The 19,752-nt window shown below is 52.6% G+C and overlaps 1 protein-coding gene across 2 annotated transcripts in view; it reads right to left on the minus strand.

Moving 5' to 3' along the window:
* ZC3H4 (zinc finger CCCH-type containing 4) overlaps positions 1–16,977 on the minus strand; it is a 32,115-nt gene extending 15,138 nt beyond the window's left edge. Inside the window, exons 1-4 of one of the 2 annotated variants that reach the window (XM_066581128.1) lie at positions 16,700–16,977; positions 3,422–3,632; positions 3,169–3,279; positions 881–1,100 (exon numbers count right to left, since the gene is read on the minus strand). In XM_066581128.1, coding sequence (XP_066437225.1) covers positions 881–1,100; positions 3,169–3,279; positions 3,422–3,632; positions 16,700–16,791 — 634 coding nt within the window. In that variant the 5' untranslated portion in view covers positions 16,792–16,977. Of the gene's footprint in view, positions 1–880; positions 1,101–3,168; positions 3,280–3,421; positions 3,633–12,081; positions 12,412–16,699 lie in introns of those variants that run through there. The other variant, XM_066581129.1, reaches the window with a different exon arrangement.
* Positions 16,978–19,752: the final 2,775 nt, after the last annotated feature.

The following is a 19,752-nucleotide window of genomic DNA, read 5'->3' on the forward strand; positions in this document are numbered from 1 at the left end:
TAGCTTTGTTCAAAAACTTCCTTCAGCCTGTTGTAGTAAAACAATAGAATTCATACTCACCCTTCCATGCTTCACCACCGCTACCATCTCACTTGTTTATGCTAAACTACACTTCCTAGGCCGGCCTCACATGAACTAATTCCTATTATGGAATCGGCGGTCGGCGTCCGCATGGAGGATCCGCAGCAATAGGTATGTACTTTCGCTTTTTTTCTTAACACGCTCAGAAAAAAAATCTGTACTGTGCATGACCAATGGCGGGCCTCCGCAATACAGATTTTGCAGGTACGCGGGGTCAGCAGTCGCGGTCACAGCAGGATTCAGCAGCAGGATCCCACATGTGGAATCCAGCTCGTTCGTGTGCAGCTGGCCTTATAGGGGAATGATGACGACCCGACACTGTGTCACGAGTGCTGCCGCTAGTCACCTGCTAAAGGGAGCCCGTGATTGGCTACATCGGTAACGTGGCCCTTTTCTCGTGGACATCTTCGCCGGCACCCTGCACTGGGAAGTGAAGAAAAGCTGGGACCAGAGAGATGGCCGTGGCGGGGAAATGTGAAAGGGTGAGTATGAATTATGTTATTTTACTACTGAAGACGTTTTTTTGAACAAAACCCCTTTAACGTTACGAATCTCACACCAACCTACAGAAGTAGTATTAACCTACACAGCAATCATATACACAAACTGATTAATAGCAACCTGGCCTTAGTGTACACATGAGCACTGATGTTTGGAGATACTGTGTTTTCATATTTTTTTTATGTACACTAAAGGACACTTTATACAACACGAATTGTCCGGTGTCTCACAATTCTGGCCACGCCGAGCAGGTTTTACCCAAGTAGATCAATATAGTGGCATGCAGGATGCCGCTCACCTCTACCACGATGGTTGCCCTCTTTTGCCCTTCGATATTGGTTTAGCTCCTTGGCAAAATCATCATAATCTTCTTTGCCCATGTCGTCCCCTTCATCATCTTCATACTCCCCATACTGGTCATTTTCATAGTCATCATACATGCCATAGCTCTTGCTGTCCATATTGTGGTAGCTCTTTTTTGAAGGTGGGGCATTATGTGATGAGTACTGCTGATGTGGCTACAATAAAATTGCAATTATTAGTAAAAATAAATAAATAAACTCAAAAGAGCTTTTCCAGCACTATAATACTGATGACCTGCCCTCAGGACAAGTCATGATTACCAGAGCATCAGGGGGCAGATCCCCGGCATCCCCACCAATTTGCAGTTTACCTGCCAGAGCCACTGTGTCATAACTGCAAGCACAGCCCCATTCGCCTGATGCATGCAGCGCTATTTTCTCCAGTAAAGTGCTAAATACCATGTTGTAAAAGAAAACAGGAGGCCATCTGTGCAGGTTAAACAAGAGGTAGATGGCTCTTTAAATGCTATCAGCTTACCCAATGGGTTGCTCAGTCAGAATTAGCATACGGCGCAGGAAATGTTTAAAACATACTTTTTCAGGCATGCTTTACTCGGTTATAACAAAAAAAAGTTGAGATCGAGCGTTACTTCAATGTTGTATAGATGTAGGAGATTTGCCTTAGAAGCAGTGAGAGGTTCCCTTTAAATCTGACTTATATCTGTGCATCCATGGAATTTTGTTCTATAGGCTGGAACCATCGGTCATACTTTTTAGTATACTTATGATTTTTATTTGATTAATTGAGACTTTAGGGTATTTTTAATGTGGAAATAATAAAAGTCAAGTTTGAAGGGATTTTTTATAGTCCATGCTGTGATGTACAGTGTAGAAGTCTACTCCAATAATAACGGTTTGTTCTGTTGTCCGTCAATATCCAAATATTAATTGATCCCGGGATGACCATTGTATGGTGAAACCTTAACTTTATGGAACGCTGCTAACTAGATGCGAAGAACCAAAAGGTCATCCAAACGTAATACATAAATGAAGATTAAATATCAAGTAGATAACTTATATATGTAAGGACTTGCTTTATGTGTAACAGTCAGAAAGAGCTGCTGGAAGCTGTACCGTATATACCGGCGTATAAGACGACTTTTGAACCCCAAAAAATCTGCTCTGCAGTTGGGGGTCGTCTTATGCGCCGGTAATACAAAAAAAAAAAAGTGTAAAAAAAAAAATTTTATTACTCACCTCCCACGGCGTTCTGTCGCGCTCCGGCAGGATGTCGCTCGCTCCTCGTCCCCGACGCAGCATAGCTTTCTGAATGCGGGGCTTGAAATCCCCGCTTCCAGAAAGCTAATACACATGCCGGCAGCCATGACAGCATTGAATGGCTGTGATTGGCTAAAGCACACGTGGCTTCAGCCAATCACACTATTCAATGACATCATTGAATGGCTGTGATTGGCTGAAGGCGCACGTGTTAGCAATCACACCCATTCAATGATGTCATTGAATAGTGTGATTGGCTGAAGCCACGTGTGCTTTAGCCAATCACAGCCATTCAATGATGTCATGGCTGGCGGCGTGTGTATTAGCTTTCTGGAAGCGGGGATTTCAAGCCCCGCATTCAGAAAGCTATGCTGCGCCGCGGACGAGGAGCGAGCGACAGCCTGCCGGAGCGAGCGACATCCTGCCGGAGCGCGACAGAACGCCGTGGGAGGTGAGTAATGAATTTATTTTTTTTTCTCCACTGTATACCGGCGTATAAGGTGACAGTTGGGGGGTCGTCTTATACGCCCCGTCGCCTTATACGCCGGTATATACGGTAAATCACTCTCTATGCAGAGGACAGGAGCTTCCTGTACCAGAAAATAACAGGCCGTCCTCACTTGGTGTCGAAAGGAGAAGCTTTTTCCTGGTATATGTAGACAGCAGTAGAGGAGATATAGTACTGCACAGTACTGCAGAGGGGCGCTCCTAGACAGTCAATCAGTGCATGGGTTTCATTATTACAAGGATTTTACCAGTAAAATGCCCATGCCAATTGGCTGGATTTTCAACGAAGTGCATGTGCCACAGATCCGCACTGTCTGAATGTTGCGTCTGGCCAGGAAAGACCACTGTACGTAGAAAATGATGTATCCTAAAGCCGACGTGACTTCTGGTATCATTAAACTAGTTTCCATAGAGCTACAGTCTTTGGTCTGCCCTTTATGTTTTCAACTTACAATGTTCGTCAAGGACCGCTGTACACAAAAATGCTCTCAACACTCACCGGAGGATACGACGGGCTGTATTCTCGGTATTTGCGGTGACTCTTTTCACTGGGACTAAAGTCTGAGTCATCACTGTAGTCGGAGTAGTCCTCACTGGATGATGCATGACGCTAGAAAGGAAGAAGACCAACACATCAAACACATGTAATACCCCTCGGCATAACACTCACATGGTAACTAGGCAGCTGTATAGGAGCGCTCACCCTGCTCTTTGCATCCTCACAGCATCCGTCAGTTTACATTTATATATACCTTGTGCTTGGACTTTCTTTTCTTCTTAGCTCTTCGCTTCTCTTTCTCTTTTCTGCGCTTCCGTTTCATTTTGCGGTGCGACTTCTCCTCATCAGATTCGTTGTGATGTTTCTCCTCTTTCTCCTTTGGAGCCGGAGGCTCGGGGACCTCATGGCTCGCATCCTCACCTCCGTCATCTTCAAGTTCACCCTCCTCCAACTCACCATCCTCCCTATTATAAGAAAAAACAGAAGAGTTAAATAAACCACCGCATATAGGAGGACGAGGGTGTCAGCCTCGCTACCCATGCCCAGGTCAAAGAAATAACGCATTTTCTTATCCACTACTGAATCAGGAAGGATACAGCTTACAACACGTCACACTCTAGAGACCATCCAGTGATGACGGCAATGTAGTATTACAAGGTGCCCATAAAAGTCAATCGGCAACCATATAGTACATGGATGCCAGAGCATGAGCCAATCTTCACGGTGGTTCTTCACTCTGAATATAGGGGCTTTTCAATGTGGGACCCTCATCCAGGACACACGGGTGCCCTAATAAGTCAAATAACCTGGGATTAAAAGCCAGTTAGTGTTGCCATAGCATCGGCAGACGCAGTACAGAGAGATTAGACGTGACGGCGACAAATATATTCTGCAAACATTATAACTCCTGGTGAACAGGAGGGAAAAAAATCATTACCACAAGGCCTTAATGACACGGGGCAAGTGCGATTTCGGTCAGTAAAAAACAAACCAATTTCATGGTGAGAGTGTGTGATATCTGAAGTCTTGCTTTTTACGAGTTGTATTTTTCGATGGTGCTATGTAATGTACCATATAATGTACTGAAAAACTTTTTAAAAAATTCCAAGTGGGATGAATTGGGAAAAAAACACTGCAGCAAAATGAGATGACAACTTTATTCTGGGGGTTAGTACGATTACTACGATACATTTATAGAGGGTTTTTTGCGGTGCTACTTGTAAAATATAAAACCTCTTTGGAAAAAAAATTTTACTTATTTTCTGCCGCCAACTTTTTTTCTTCTGTTGACATTGTTGTGCGAGGGCGAGGGCTCTTTATTGAGGGATGTCCTGGAGTACATAGGAGTTTTTGATCGCTTTTTATTACATTTTTTCCTGGACGGGGTTGACCAAAAAGAGCGCAATTCTGTCGTCTTTTTTTTTTCTTTGCTGACGTTCACAGTGTGGGGTAAATAATGCGTTACTTTCATAGATCAGACTTTTACCAATGCAGTGATACCAAATAGATATTTAGGTTTAGATTTTTTAATTATAAATATGGGAAGGGGTTTCTTTTTAAAAACGTATATTACTTTTTTTTATTAAACTTTTTAAAACAGATTTTTACATTTATTTTTAGACAAGAACTTGCGATGGTTTGATCGCTCCTGCAGTATGATATAAAACCATAGTATTACATTATACTGAAATCCGAAAGGCGATCTATCAAGCTACGTCACGGGCACGGCTTGATATACAGTGTGCAATGGCAGCCCTGGAGGCTTTCAGAAGGCCCATGGTTGCCATTGCAACTGCACGGCACCCCCGAACATCGATCAAGGCATTTAAAGGGTTAACAGCTCCGATCATAGGCGGTGCTGATCAGAGCAGTTGTGGGCGTGTGTCGGCTGTAAGAAACACCCGGCACCCGCATTGTATGGAGCAGGGGTCGAACCTGTGTGACGCAACTTTACTGCCTGGAGCATTAAGGGGTTAATGCACAAGTGTTGTCAAAGTATAATCAGTTTTACCGCACATACCAAGAAAGGTGGCCCAAATTAAGTAATTTAAAATGCTCACTGAAGTCAACGGTTGTGAATAAACCAAAGCTCGCACGCCATGCAAGTGCATTCCATTTCTTCACGCACCAAAATAGGACGCGCTGAAATACTTTAAAACGTGGATCACGAAAACAGAGAAAAAACCCCCCTCAGACGTGAATGACTGCATCTGCTATAACGGGTCCGGGTTCTGTCAGTTGCAAACTTAGAGGGAACTCAGATATTAAACGTACCGTGCGAATACGGCTGTATCTTCAGACTATATTCAATTGGTACTGAATATGGGCCCATTGTATGCGGATGTGAGGATTTCACGCACGTAAAAATAAACAAAACGCAGCCGGTCCTATTTTGGTGCGATTCTCAGACCAGATTCACCCATTTAAGTCAATGCATTTATTAAAAAAATAGGAATGCATTCACAGGTGTCTGCAATTGATTTTTTTTTCCACACACCCAATGACTTCAATTGGAGTTTTACATGGCATTAATTGGGCCAGGTTGTGGTTTTTTATGCACATTAAAAAAAGAAATACGATAAAAAATGTATTACTGACGGAAATTGCAATCACCTGTGTGATATAGCGTGAAACACCTTACAGACTCGTTCACACAGGGGGATGCAATTATGGGCCATGAAAAACGCTCTGCTATCTCTGCGTGTGTACGTGTGCGTTACCTGGCTTGATGCGCCAACACTTTTGGTTTTTTTACAAAATTCAATTTTCCACTTACACAGAAAAGAAAAATAACTCAAGAAGGCCCAACAGACGCATGCATAAAAAACACATTAAATATGTCCAACTCGTATTTACTGCGGGTTTTTTTACACAATCCCATGGACTTTAATGGGTGATTTTGATCCACATATACAAATAAAAATAGGATGCGGTAGTTTTTTGTCTTTTTCCACGTGTAAAATACATCTAAATGCACCAATACAAATTAATGGTGCTATATGGTGTCCGTATTAGATCCGTAAAAGATATACAGTAAACACACCCGTGTGAATGGGCGCTGACATCTTTGGTCTGGGGTTCTCATCAGCATTTAGGCCCCCTGCACACGGGCGGAAATTCTGCGGTGGGATTTCCTGCAGAATTTCCGCCCGTGGAAGCTGCCATAGGATTGCATTAAAAAAATACAATCCTTGGCAGACGGCCGCGATTTGTCCGCGTGAAATCACACGGGGAAAACAAATCGCGGCATGTTCTATTTCTGTGCGGGTCTCGCGGAGGCCCACACAGAAATGTCACTCCCGGGCCGCCGGCTCCGCTCTACGCATGTGCCGGCACATCAAAGAGCTGGAGCCGCGGGAGAGGCGAGCGCCACACTGGTCCCTGCAGGGGCTCGGGTCGGATCCCGCTGCAAGAAGTCTCGCAGTGCATCCGACCCAGCCGACTGCAGGCAGCCTTAGTCAAATCTGTTTCCAGAAAGCAGCCAATATAGCTGTCATGAGAGCGGTTTCTGGAAACATATCAATGACAATACTTTATTCCAGCGCCTGTGTCCCTCTACAATACATATCTACTTAAAGGGAACCTGTCTGCTCCTATAATCTCTCACCTTTAGGATCCCTTTAAAAGCAACGCTCTGATGTTGGGACAAAATTCTCTCCCAGGACTAAAGTTGTATTACCTATTATTGATCTTCTCTGGCGTTGACTCTCTGATCTGTCGCTTTGGGGTCTTATTTTCAGATGACCAGCAATTTTCTATCTACTGCTCTCTGATTGGCTAGCACGGATCACATGAGAAGTGCTGGCCAATCAGAGATCAGGTATAAGGGTAGTCTAACACTACCAATGCACTAGGGGGGGGGGGTTAAGGTAGCTTGAAGATTGCATCGGCCATATAGGACAGCTGAAAAAGTTGCCCGCAACCAGCGAATCAAAGGGACATCAGCACGGAAGACCAACGGCAGGTAATATAACTCCCCCCTCCGATCCCAGGAAAAACTTTTATCCCCAAACCTGAGGGTTGCTCTACGCTTGGATTCACGGCAAGGTGTAGTTGCTCCTCAGCATCTCATGACAAACTAACCTTTTGAATGCAAGTTTGCTGCCATATTGAGGAGCAACAGTGATATCTGTAGACTTAGCTCCACACGGGTCCGCTCCTAATATCCCCCACCTAGTAACTCCTAAGTATATCCTGTATAAATGGGGGCTATTGCTGCTCAGTCCCCTCATCGCAATCGAAATCTGCAGAGAAGAGCAATTCAATTACTTGGAAATTAGGCAAATCGTTGTGTCCTGTGTGAAGACATTAGAAGCCATGGTAATTAGCAGCATTACAGTAGAAGCAATCCTACAGAGAGGTGCGTCTCGGAGGGGATCGCTGCACTTTCCCATATAACCAGATTACAGTCACAGAGGGGCCTCACTGGCGACATCATGTAATCCTTACTGTCCATGCCTGGAATATAATACTACCGGGGCCGGCTACGGGAGGCCAAGCATCCAACGGGCCGGGGCCGGCTACGGGAGGCCAAGCATCCAACGGGCCGGGGCCGGCTACGGGAGGCCAAGCATCCAACGGGCCGGGGCCGGCTACGGGAGGCCAAGCATCCAACGGGCCGGGGCCGGCTACGGGAGGCCAAGCATCCAACGGGCCGGGGCCGGCTACGGGAGGCCAAGCATCCAACGGGCCGGGGCCGGCTACGGGAGGCCAAGCATCCAACGGGCCGGGGCCGGCTACGGGAGGCCAAGCATCCAACGGGCCGGGGCCGGCTACGGGAGGCCAAGCATCCAACGGGCCGGGGCCGGCTACGGGAGGCCAAGCATCCAACGGGCCGGGGCCGGCTACGGGAGGCCAAGCATCCAACGGGCCGGGGCCGGCTACGGGAGGCCAAGCATCCAACGGGCCGGGGCCGGCTACGGGAGGCCAAGCATCCAACGGGCCGGGGCCGGCTACGGGAGGCCAAGCATCCAACGGGCCGGGGCCGGCTACGGGAGGCCAAGCATCCAACGGGCCGGGGCCGGCTACGGGAGGCCAAGCATCCAACGGGCCGGGGCCGGCTACGGGAGGCCAAGCATCCAACGGGCCGGGGCCGGCTACGGGAGGCCAAGCATCCAACGGGCCGGGGCCGGCTACGGGAGGCCAAGCATCCAACGGGCCGGGGCCGGCTACGGGAGGCCAAGCATCCAACGGGCCGGGGCCGGCTACGGGAGGCCAAGCATCCAACGGGCCGGGGCCGGCTACGGGAGGCCAAGCATCCAACGGGCCGGGGCCGGCTACGGGAGGCCAAGCATCCAACGGGCCGGGGCCGGCTACGGGAGGCCAAGCATCCAACGGGCCGGGGCCGGCTACGGGAGGCCAAGCATCCAACGGGCCGGGGCCGGCTACGGGAGGCCAAGCATCCAACGGGCCGGGGCCGGCTACGGGAGGCCAAGCATCCAACGGGCCGGGGCCGGCTACGGGAGGCCAAGCATCCAACGGGCCGGGGCCGGCTACGGGAGGCCAAGCATCCAACGGGCCGGGGCCGGCTACGGGAGGCCAAGCATCCAACGGGCCGGGGCCGGCTACGGGAGGCCAAGCATCCAACGGGCCGGGGCCGGCTACGGGAGGCCAAGCATCCAACGGGCCGGGGCCGGCTACGGGAGGCCAAGCATCCAACGGGCCGGGGCCGGCTACGGGAGGCCAAGCATCCAACGGGCCGGGGCCGGCTACGGGAGGCCAAGCATCCAACGGGCCGGGGCCGGCTACGGGAGGCCAAGCATCCAACGGGCCGGGGCCGGCTACGGGAGGCCAAGCATCCAACGGGCCGGGGCCGGCTACGGGAGGCCAAGCATCCAACGGGCCGGGGCCGGCTACGGGAGGCCAAGCATCCAACGGGCCGGGGCCGGCTACGGGAGGCCAAGCATCCAACGGGCCGGGGCCGGCTACGGGAGGCCAAGCATCCAACGGGCCGGGGCCGGCTACGGGAGGCCAAGCATCCAACGGGCCGGGGCCGGCTACGGGAGGCCAAGCATCCAACGGGCCGGGGCCGGCTACGGGAGGCCAAGCATCCAACGGGCCGGGGCCGGCTACGGGAGGCCAAGCATCCAACGGGCCGGGGCCGGCTACGGGAAGCCAAGCATCCAACGGGCCGGGGCCGGCTACGGGAAGCCAAGCATCCAACGGGCCGGGGCCGGCTACGGGAAGCCAAGCATCCAACGGGCCGGGGCCGGCTACGGGAAGCCAAGCATCCAACGGGCCGGGGCCGGCTACGGGAAGCCAAGCATCCAACGGGCCGGGGCCGGCTACGGGAAGCCAAGCATCCAACGGGCCGGGGCCGGCTACGGGAAGCCAAGCATCCAACGGGCCGGGGCCGGCTACGGGAAGCCAAGCATCCAACGGGCCGGGGCCGGCTACGGGAAGCCAAGCATCCAACGGGCCGGGGCCGGCTACGGGAAGCCAAGCATCCAACGGGCCGGGGCCGGCTACGGGAAGCCAAGCATCCAACGGGCCGGGGCCGGCTACGGGAAGCCAAGCATCCAACGGGCCGGGGCCGGCTACGGGAAGCCAAGCATCCAACGGGCCGGGGCCGGCTACGGGAAGCCAAGCATCCAACGGGCCGGGGCCGGCTACGGGAAGCCAAGCATCCAACGGGCCGGGGCCGGCTACGGGAAGCCAAGCATCCAACGGGCCGGGGCCGGCTACGGGAAGCCAAGCATCCAACGGGCCGGGGCCGGCTACGGGAAGCCAAGCATCCAACGGGCCGGGGCCGGCTACGGGAAGCCAAGCATCCAACGGGCCGGGGCCGGCTACGGGAAGCCAAGCATCCAACGGGCCGGGGCCGGCTACGGGAAGCCAAGCATCCAACGGGCCGGGGCCGGCTACGGGAAGCCAAGCATCCAACGGGCCGGGGCCGGCTACGGGAAGCCAAGCATCCAACGGGCCGGGGCCGGCTACGGGAAGCCAAGCATCCAACGGGCCGGGGCCGGCTACGGGAAGCCAAGCATCCAACGGGCCGGGGCCGGCTACGGGAAGCCAAGCATCCAACGGACCGGGGCCGGCTACGGGAAGCCAAGCATCCAACGGACCGGGGCCGGCTACGGGAAGCCAAGCATCCAACGGACCGGGGCCGGCTACGGGAAGCCAAGCATCCAACGGACCGGGGCCGGCTACGGGAAGCCAAGCATCCAACGGACCGGGGCCGGCTACGGGAAGCCAAGCATCCAACGGACCGGGGCCGGCTACGGGAAGCCAAGCATCCAACGGACCGGGGCCGGCTACGGGAAGCCAAGCATCCAACGGACCGGGGCCGGCTACGGGAAGCCAAGCATCCAACGGACCGGGGCCGGCTACGGGAAGCCAAGCATCCAACGGACCGGGGCCGGCTACGGGAAGCCAAGCATCCAACGGACCGGGGCCGGCTACGGGAAGCCAAGCATCCAACGGACCGGGGCCGGCTACGGGAAGCCAAGCATCCAACGGACCGGGGCCGGCTACGGGAAGCCAAGCATCCAACGGACCGGGGCCGGCTACGGGAAGCCAAGCATCCAACGGACCGGGGCCGGCTACGGGAAGCCAAGCATCCAACGGACCGGGGCCGGCTACGGGAAGCCAAGCATCCAACGGACCGGGGCCGGCTACGGGAAGCCAAGCATCCAACGGACCGGGGCCGGCTACGGGAAGCCAAGCATCCAACGGACCGGGGCCGGCTACGGGAAGCCAAGCATCCAACGGACCGGGGCCGGCTACGGGAAGCCAAGCATCCAACGGACCGGGGCCGGCTACGGGAAGCCAAGCATCCAACGGACCGGGGCCGGCTACGGGAAGCCAAGCATCCAACGGACCGGGGCCGGCTACGGGAAGCCAAGCATCCAACGGACCGGGGCCGGCTACGGGAAGCCAAGCATCCAACGGACCGGGGCCGGCTACGGGAAGCCAAGCATCCAACGGACCGGGGGCGGCTACCGGGACCCAAGCATCCAACGGACCGGGGGCGGCTACCGGGACCCAAGCATCCAACAGACCGGGGACGGCTATCGGAACCCAAGCATCCAACAGACCGGGGACGGCTACCGGAACCCAAGCATCCAACAGACCGGAGATGGCTACCAGAACCCAAGCATCCAACAGACCGGGGACGGCTACGGGAACCCCAGCATCCAACACAGGATTACAACTAGTTTTACTCTGCCAAGCATATTCCTCCTTCTTCAAAAAAGGACAAAACTCGGCTGCTCCCAAAAACTTGGGAGCAGGCGACAAATTTTTAAAAAAGACCAAAAAGCATCAAAACACACAATAACAATAATAAAATGAGTACAAACAATTTCCAATCACAGCTGCAAAACTACAACCCCCAACATACATCCCCCCCTGGGCGGCCGTGTGGTAGCAAGGGCCGGATAAGGAGATATTTTCACAAAAGTTAAAAATACATAATGATCTTTATGAGCCGAGCACCGGCTTCAGGTGAGCAACGGGGGAAAAGGAAAAAAAAGTTTTTCACTGTGAAGCTGGCGACAGGGTTGGCGCGCCTGCTCATCATCGCCGACGTGGCGGATACCGTGTCTGCCTGCATTCATCAAAGCTGATTACATTTCCAAAGGGTGGGAGGGGGAGTGTTCTCGGGGCTCCTCCAGCACGCACAGGGTTAAAGCACACGGCTTTGTGACACCCTGGTAAAAAGCCCCGCTACATGTAACTAATGAGATGGGAGACAAAGCCAAGATGATCTCCTGTACCGTAGGGTGCCACACTGCCCCCGCCCATGCGCTCGGGGGTCCGCTGGCCTTCCTACATATATATGTATGTCTGCTTTTACTTAGCGGGCAGTAACCTGGGCGATGCGTGCGGCAGAGCAGGGCACGTCGCTGCGGGTGTGCTTAGTACTTGGCTGCTGACACAAGACATTGCCGTTTGGGGAGACATACTCACATCCTCAGTATCACAGTAATAAGAAATAAGGGGTTAGCAACTTCTTCATTTTCCTGTTATGAGGGAAAGGAAAGGGTGGGGGAGGGGTGAAGCTACATCAGATTCAGAAAGGAAATGGTTAACAAAGAAAAAAAAAGCGGGGGGCCGTGGTTTCGGAGAGGAGTGCAGGAGCTCCAGGATTGGGCAGTGACGGGGTTACACACTGGGGGGTTTGTTGGTTCTTAAGATTTGAAGAGGAGGGGAAAAAATTAAAAGTAAAAAAAAAGAAGTTAATAAAAGCAATCTGCAGGAGAGGAGAGCGGGCGGGCGGGCGCTGGTTCAGGGGTCAGCGGGCGAGGCTTCACATCTGCAGATACTGGGGCATTAAAATGGAGGAAAGAGGCTCGTCATCTGTGGGCACGTCAGTCACCGGAGGAAGCCCGCCCCCTACTGGCTGCCATCTTACAGCACACACATTAACCCCTTCTATGCAATGGCGGAGCGCAGGGATGCCATGTCATTCTCTTTTCCTACAGTGGTCCCGGGAGCCCCCCCAGACAGCGGCAGGGGTCACACTGTTGTTTCTGGCAATGTAACCAGCTGTTCTTCAATATTTACTGTCTGATCTGTCAACGTTTAAACAAGAGCAGAAAAACGGCAAAACTCAAAACATGATGCCGCCCTGTGCCATCCTGCCCGCTTCTCTGCAGTGTTGTGTGACCTCAGCAGTCCTACTGCCGCTGTACAGGCCGTACTCTGGTACCGTACGCACCTTCCTGATTTTTGTATGAACACAAAGTTGTTTTTGGTTTTTTTGTGCCCCTTGAGGGTAGATAAGTAAGAAGTGAACCCCGTGTGACGCGGTCTCTTACAGACCCCTGATGACGGGTCAGCGTACCCTGGCATGGGTTAGGCCAGACACATCCATGTGTTTATAATACAGACAGGTGGGCCGAGGGTCTCCTGGTCATCACAGATGCCTATGGAGCTGTGGGGACACCTGAGGGCGTATTATGGCTGCATAAGGTGAAGCACTGGCTTGCTCTGGGGCACAGCCATCCCTTCGTAGCGGGTATAGTGACGCGGGCGTGTAGAGGACATGACAACATCGCTTACATTGAGGGAAATAGTTGCCATACATAGACGAACCTAACCCACAAGCCAACGCTATAAAGCTGCCAATACAAATGAGATGACTGATGCTACATAGACACTGGTGGGGGGGTAAGTAACGGACCGCCAGACGCCACAGCTACGGCCCACCTCACTGGACACAAATCATTAGATGGCGTCACTTAGAGACCATAAGGCCTAACACAACTGCCGGATAAAGGATCCTGTGGCTGCCAGAACCCCCCACCCCCTTTCCCCCCTGCACATTCTTGGTCGAGAAATTGTGTATTTAGGGAGGTAAGCCAGACAGCACTGGTGGCGGCTTATCTCCAGGAGATCAACAAGATAGAGCAATAAAGAACCAACATCCCAGATCCTTCTTTTGCCAACATCTGTTGGGGGGAGTTGAGCTGTCATGCACATTACAGGGTGGTCCGGCTCAGCAGTGTGGGGGCTATACGTTGTTTCAGGAAACCCTATGAAGGCCACATCCACACGGCCAATATCCATGTAACACAGAACATGAACCCAGGCAGCTCAATGGGGTTGTTCACAGCAGCCATTTTTCACCAATAGTCGAAGTTGTCCTATTTCCTGTGGTGCCCACACATGGCGCGGAGAGGAGGGCGGCCGTGTGCTATGGCATGCCAGTTGCAATACTGAATATATCCAGGGGAAAGTTTAGAGCTGGACCGATCCCAAAATCCAAGAAACTGGCCCATCGCCTTCTTAAAGGGGTTATCCCACCAAAACACATTTATCTATCCACAGGATACACGGAGGATTGTTGGGGACCCCGGGATGAGAATGGCGCACCTCGATCTCTCCTGGTGAACGGAGCGCACATGCATCACCACAACTGTACAGTAGTGAGTGGATTGATGGTTGTGCATTGCTGCCCCGGGGGCTCGGGGTGCGGCATGAGATCCCAGCTGAGACCCCCAGAGATCCTAAATTTATCACCTGTTCGGTGGGCACATAGATGTCCCGGGGGGATCACACGTACAGTCTGAGTGGTTCCACCAGGAAGGAGATGCGTACGGCCTCCCTACAAGTCTGTCCGCAGCCGACAGCTGGAAAGCCTCATCACTAGTACGGAGCGGTCCTGGTAATCACTGCCCTCCATACAAGCACCATAACCTCACGCTGAACTCTCCTGAGGCCCCAGGGGTGAAACCCACACAACCCCTCCCAAATAATCTACGCAACACCCCAGACACCAGAGGCTGGCGGCAGCCATGTCACCCAGCTTTCCCAGGAGCAGATACAACTGTGGAACTATTTTAACAAGCTGGCAAGAAAAAAAACAACATTTACTGGTAAGGTGGCAATAAGAGGCCGAGGCGGGTGATTTCTAGTAGCGCTGCCCGGACTACTTTTACAAACATGGCTGCTGATGAATGACCGACGGGCACGCTGGTATGCAGAACACAGCGGCAGTTCCCAGCTCTACCATCAGTGTGACGGTCACCGACTATTTTAGCCACAAGTGACTGCACTGCTATAAACCGCCCGACACTCCCCGCAGCCGCTTTATATAAAGGGCCATATAGGGGAGGAGCGAACCTCTGTACTATATGGGGGCAGGACATGTGCAGACCCTCAGGATTATCAGGGACAGTCCTGGCTAGGGGGCGCTCACACCGGTCACTTGTAGGGGATTAAACCCCTTTAAATTATGTTGGAGGGGTGAACTCAGCAATGTGTGTACATCCCTCCCTATAACAGTGCGGACCCCTATAGACAAGGTCTATACAGCCCCTTCAGGGGCGACAAGTTGTGGGATTGCCGTACAGTGAATGTAGTCACTTTGGGAAAAGACAGTTGTAGGACGTCCCCAACCTGCTGGCAGCGACACAGGAGCCCGTGGGCGGCAGCACCACCGAATGCATCGCTGGCGATACAGGCAGGACAATGTTGGCCCCCATGATGCCCAAAGTCACTGCAAAGTGCCAATAACACCACGGTGCTCAAGGACCCCAACAGGGCACATAAGGCAACTTTGGGCGTAACACACGTCACGCTGTCTGCAGGGCAAGCAATGGAAGCAAACGGTTGGGAGCCGCATGTCACCGCGACACAACAGTGGCCGAAACTCCAAACCTGCTGGAGTCCCATTGTGCCAACTTACTGCAACCACATTCACTTCTGCTGCTGGCGATACTGGCAGTGCCACCGGCTTCAGCCGAAGTCCCTGTAACCTTACAAGCAGACGGACAACTTCAGCCACTTGGATCGCGTTCAATCACTGACAACCAGGTTGCTGACCCCCGCCATAACCCCTTTGGGGGGTGAAACAACTGCACTGCTAGCATAGCAAGTAGTGAACATGTTGCCGCTGTGGCACAAGAGCCGCAAGAACTCCCAACCGGCTGGATTTCACACCAACTGTCTCTTTGCAGCACCACATTTAGGCATTTCTGCTGATCGTGTCCAAACTGGCTGTAACCCTCCAACTACATGGCAACTCTAGTGGCTCAAAGACACCGAGATGGCGATCAATCGACTGACCAACGGGTCGCCATGACCAGAACCCTTTCAGGCTACGACAGCGACATGATAGTCGGAAGAAATCCCAACCGGCCGGATTCCACGCAGCGTGTTACATACGGACAGCACGGACCGCGGTCATCGCATGGGGCCAGAAGTCACCGCAGCCTTACAGCGGAGATAGTCATCACAACTTTGGGCAAGACGCACACTGCGCCGCAAACATGGTCATGTGACCGCAAAACGACGGCGGCGAGAAATCCAAACCTGCTGCAGTTCATACAATCCTCTGCCCACAGTGGCAGCGCCCATCGCTTGCCATCTCCGCCCACGTATCCAGAATCCAAAATCGCCACAGCCGTACAATATTAGCAGCCCGGATACAAAACATGGAGATCGCAATCGCTGCTGATGCCAACTTTTGGCGTGAAACTTTGCAAGCGAACGCAGTCACGCCGTGACCAGCGAGTTACCGTGACACGACGGTCATCCAAAATCAGCAACCAGGCAGCGACCACATTACCCGCCAACGCTCGCGGCGCTCCTCGGCCGGACAACACGTCCAAAGTCGCCACAACTTTATCAACACATCGCAAAAGTAATCCCAACGGAAACGCAGCGGGTCACACGCCTCCGTTCCTACAGGGACAACGTGCGACGCAAAGTCGCCTTACAACAACTAAACTTTATCGACAAAAAACAAACATGAATCTCATGATCGAGCGAATTGTCGCCGATCGCCACCATCACAGCAATAGCGGTAAACAGGGGGGTTATAATACCGCGGCGGTTTTGACATGAACAGCATTGTACAACATACATAGCAGCAGGTTAACCCTTCATCCCCCATGACAAACATACAGATCGCAGGAGTCCTTTGTGAGGTGTCGGGTGGGCTCAGGGGGTCTCCTCACCCCCCACCCCCCTCTATAGAGCCCCTATAGGATGGTGCAGGAGCCCCTGCAGAGCCCCCCTCAGCCCCCACGCCAGACCCGCGGACACCAGGGTTATTACACACAGACTGAGGTTACTCGACCTTTCGGCGGGGAGGAAGAGGAGGTTGTGTTCACTTTCATGGTTTGATGTTGGGGAGGAGGATTCATGGACACTGGAGCCCTCCACGGCCATTATACACCATAAGTGTCTGTACACGACTTATACATCACACTGTAACACGGCGGCCCCCTACAGACTCGGGGGAGGGCTGGGGAGGGGGGTTTCGGGGGGACAGGTGGGGTTTTGGGGCGCTGGGAGAAGGTAATTCCGTGTTTCGTGGCGCAGTGAGGAGAATACAGACTCAAGATGGCGGCCGCGCACGACTGGGAGGAGGCGGCTCTTGCCGACGTGACATCACAAAAGCGAACCGAGGCCGGAGTCCGAAGGTGACGACAGCTTCGGGGATTTCCGGACGGTGGGCGCGGGAAGGAGAAGCGAGCGTGTTGATTGGTCGGAGGGGAAGAGGACCAATCGTCAAGCGGCTGTGGAGGGCGGAGCTTGGAGAGAGGAAGAGGGTGATTGGTTTCAGGTGGTGGGCTTAGGTGACGTCATGCCGCAAGGTATTCTGGGCGTTGTAGTTTTTTTTCCTTATTTACAAGTTAGGAAGGGAAGGTCAGCCTGCTGGACCTGTTGAGGTGGTAGCGGGCTCAAAATGGTGTCCTAGTCAGGGAGCTGGTTTATGTTAGGAGGAAATGCAGAGCTACAGCCATGTCCTTGTAAATAATTACCTCAATAAAATTTGATTTAGGCCGGCTGCACATGATTTGCAGTGCAGAATCCAAGCAAATACCGTTCATTCCATTATATGTAAAAGCGCTTTTTTTCTGCACATTCGCAAAAATGAATTGCGATTTCCGCGAGTGGGGGAAAAAAATTCAGCGTGCTTTATTTTCGTGCAGTTTCCGCACAGGCGGCTTCCATTGAGGTCAATGGAAGCCATCTGACCCGCAGCCCGTCCACAATTTACAGTGCGGATAGTTCGCAGCTCCCGCATCATCGCCTAGCGGCCGCGGGACACGCGTGATGCATATATATATATATATATATATATATATATATGTACTGCGCATGTCTGATGGCCATGCGCGTGCAAATCAGCATAGGCTTGGTGATGCAAGCCTGACGTGGAGGCGGCACAGTTGGCATGCCTACTTCTCAGCTGCGAATCTCATGCGCGTTTGTGTGTTGCGAGACTCACAAAACTCCCTTCCTCGGAACGCATCGCCTATTGTTTTCAATGGGACAGTAAAACACATCGCCATGCGGTGCGAATGTGACACGATGTTTACCACTGAAAACAACAGGAAACACTTGGCGATCCTCTAAGGCATGGTGTCCACGGCACACACAGAATCCGCCCGTCCCCGCGGCCATGGACTTGTCTTACCTGTCCGGTGTGGGGCGGGTCTCCTGTGTCCTGGCCGGATCTTATTTCTTTTACATGGCGGATGCGGCCTGGCGCGCCCTGTGCAAGCGCAGTGCATTTTTCTGCTCAAACTCTTCTGGTTTCCCACGAATCCGTGGCACGTCCGCGGACAGTGTTACCTGCAGGTGTGTCATGGATTGGACGGCTTCCATTGACTTCAATGGAAGCTGTCCGTGGGCGTATCCACAGAAAATGGAGCATGCTGCAATTTTTTCCCGCGCGTGCGATCCGCACACCGAAAAAAAAAAATGACATCCACATGCTTTTAATTCTTTTGCAGACGCTAATGCATGCCTATGGGTGGCTTGATTTGCGGATCTACCGCGCAGGCTCCGCAAAATAATTCCGCCCATGGACATTGGGCCTTACACACCTGAAAGCTGCGCTGGAGGATCGCTACTTCACAGAAGTGATGGGAGGCATTTTTGCCAGAAAAATGCCAAGCATCTGCCTACAAACGCACGTTGGCGAGTGCGATATGAGTCCGAGTTTCTCAGTACTGTATCGCGCTCACCCGTGTGTAGGTAGCCTCATCCTGGAAACAGATGAATCAGACATGAGCCGTAAGTTTTTACACGCACGCATTCCGTGTGAAAAAAGTCAATGAGCGTGTCCTTCTAGGTTTATAAGAGGTCCAGGTGCGATCCGTGTATAGCCCAAAATACGCTTTAGGTTTTCAGGCGCAACTCGCATCAGCACGCGGACATACGTCTATGCGATCTCCTCGGGCAGCAGACTTCGCACTTCCGATTCTCGCCCATGACACGAATGTAAATAGGACATGCAGTGATTTTTCATGTTAAAAAACAGCTGTGTGGTTAGCCTACCTGGCTATAATGGTCAGTGTGCGGTCCGCAAAATACACGCACAGACCAAAAGTACAGCCGTGTGAAGAAACCCTTAGGGCTCCTTCACATAAGCGTCAGTAACGCTCAGATAGCCACACTAAAACATGTCGGCTATCAAAGCGTTAAATCATGTGTACAAATAGCAGCCGCGAGCACATCATGACTAGGATTCGCTAATATGCCTCTATGGAGTCTATGGGAGCCGCCGGCGTTGTACCGTCAAAACATAGGGCTTTTGACGCGCAATTTCTTCAGCATGTCATAAAATCATTAGTCTGAAAGAACTCATAGGAAACCATAGGTTCTTTTAGATGCGACTTTTTTACGTGCCTACTCTGCCTCAAAGTGACGCTCGTGCAAAAGAAGCCTTAGTCAAGATTGTTTCTACACTTTAGGGCCCAGTCACATCTGTGCTACAGATGCTATATGGAGCCTCAGGCCCAGATCCAGCAGAAAAACCCTGATGAAATAGCGGAACATGCTGCGCTATTTTATCCGGTAAAATGCCAGTCGGAATGCCAAAAGCTGGGTGGACCCCATTGTAGTCAATAGAGTCCCAGAGGTAACGCAATATTAATCTATGGTGGCCACAAAGGAAACGCACTATTAACCCCTTAAGGACATGGCCTATTTTGGCGTTGAGGACACAACGATTTTTGGGGGATTTTCAGCCCAATTTTTTAAAGGCCATAACTTTTTTATGTTTCCGCCAACATGGACGTGTAAGGGCTTGTTTTTTGCGCGGCGAACTGTAGTTTTTTAATTTAGTTTAATTCTTTATTTTCAATTTTTCATTTTTAATACAGATAATGTAATGGT

The sequence above is a fragment of the Eleutherodactylus coqui genome, chromosome 10, assembly GCF_035609145.1.
Source record: "Eleutherodactylus coqui strain aEleCoq1 chromosome 10, aEleCoq1.hap1, whole genome shotgun sequence".
NCBI lineage: Eukaryota > Metazoa > Chordata > Amphibia > Anura > Eleutherodactylidae > Eleutherodactylus > Eleutherodactylus coqui.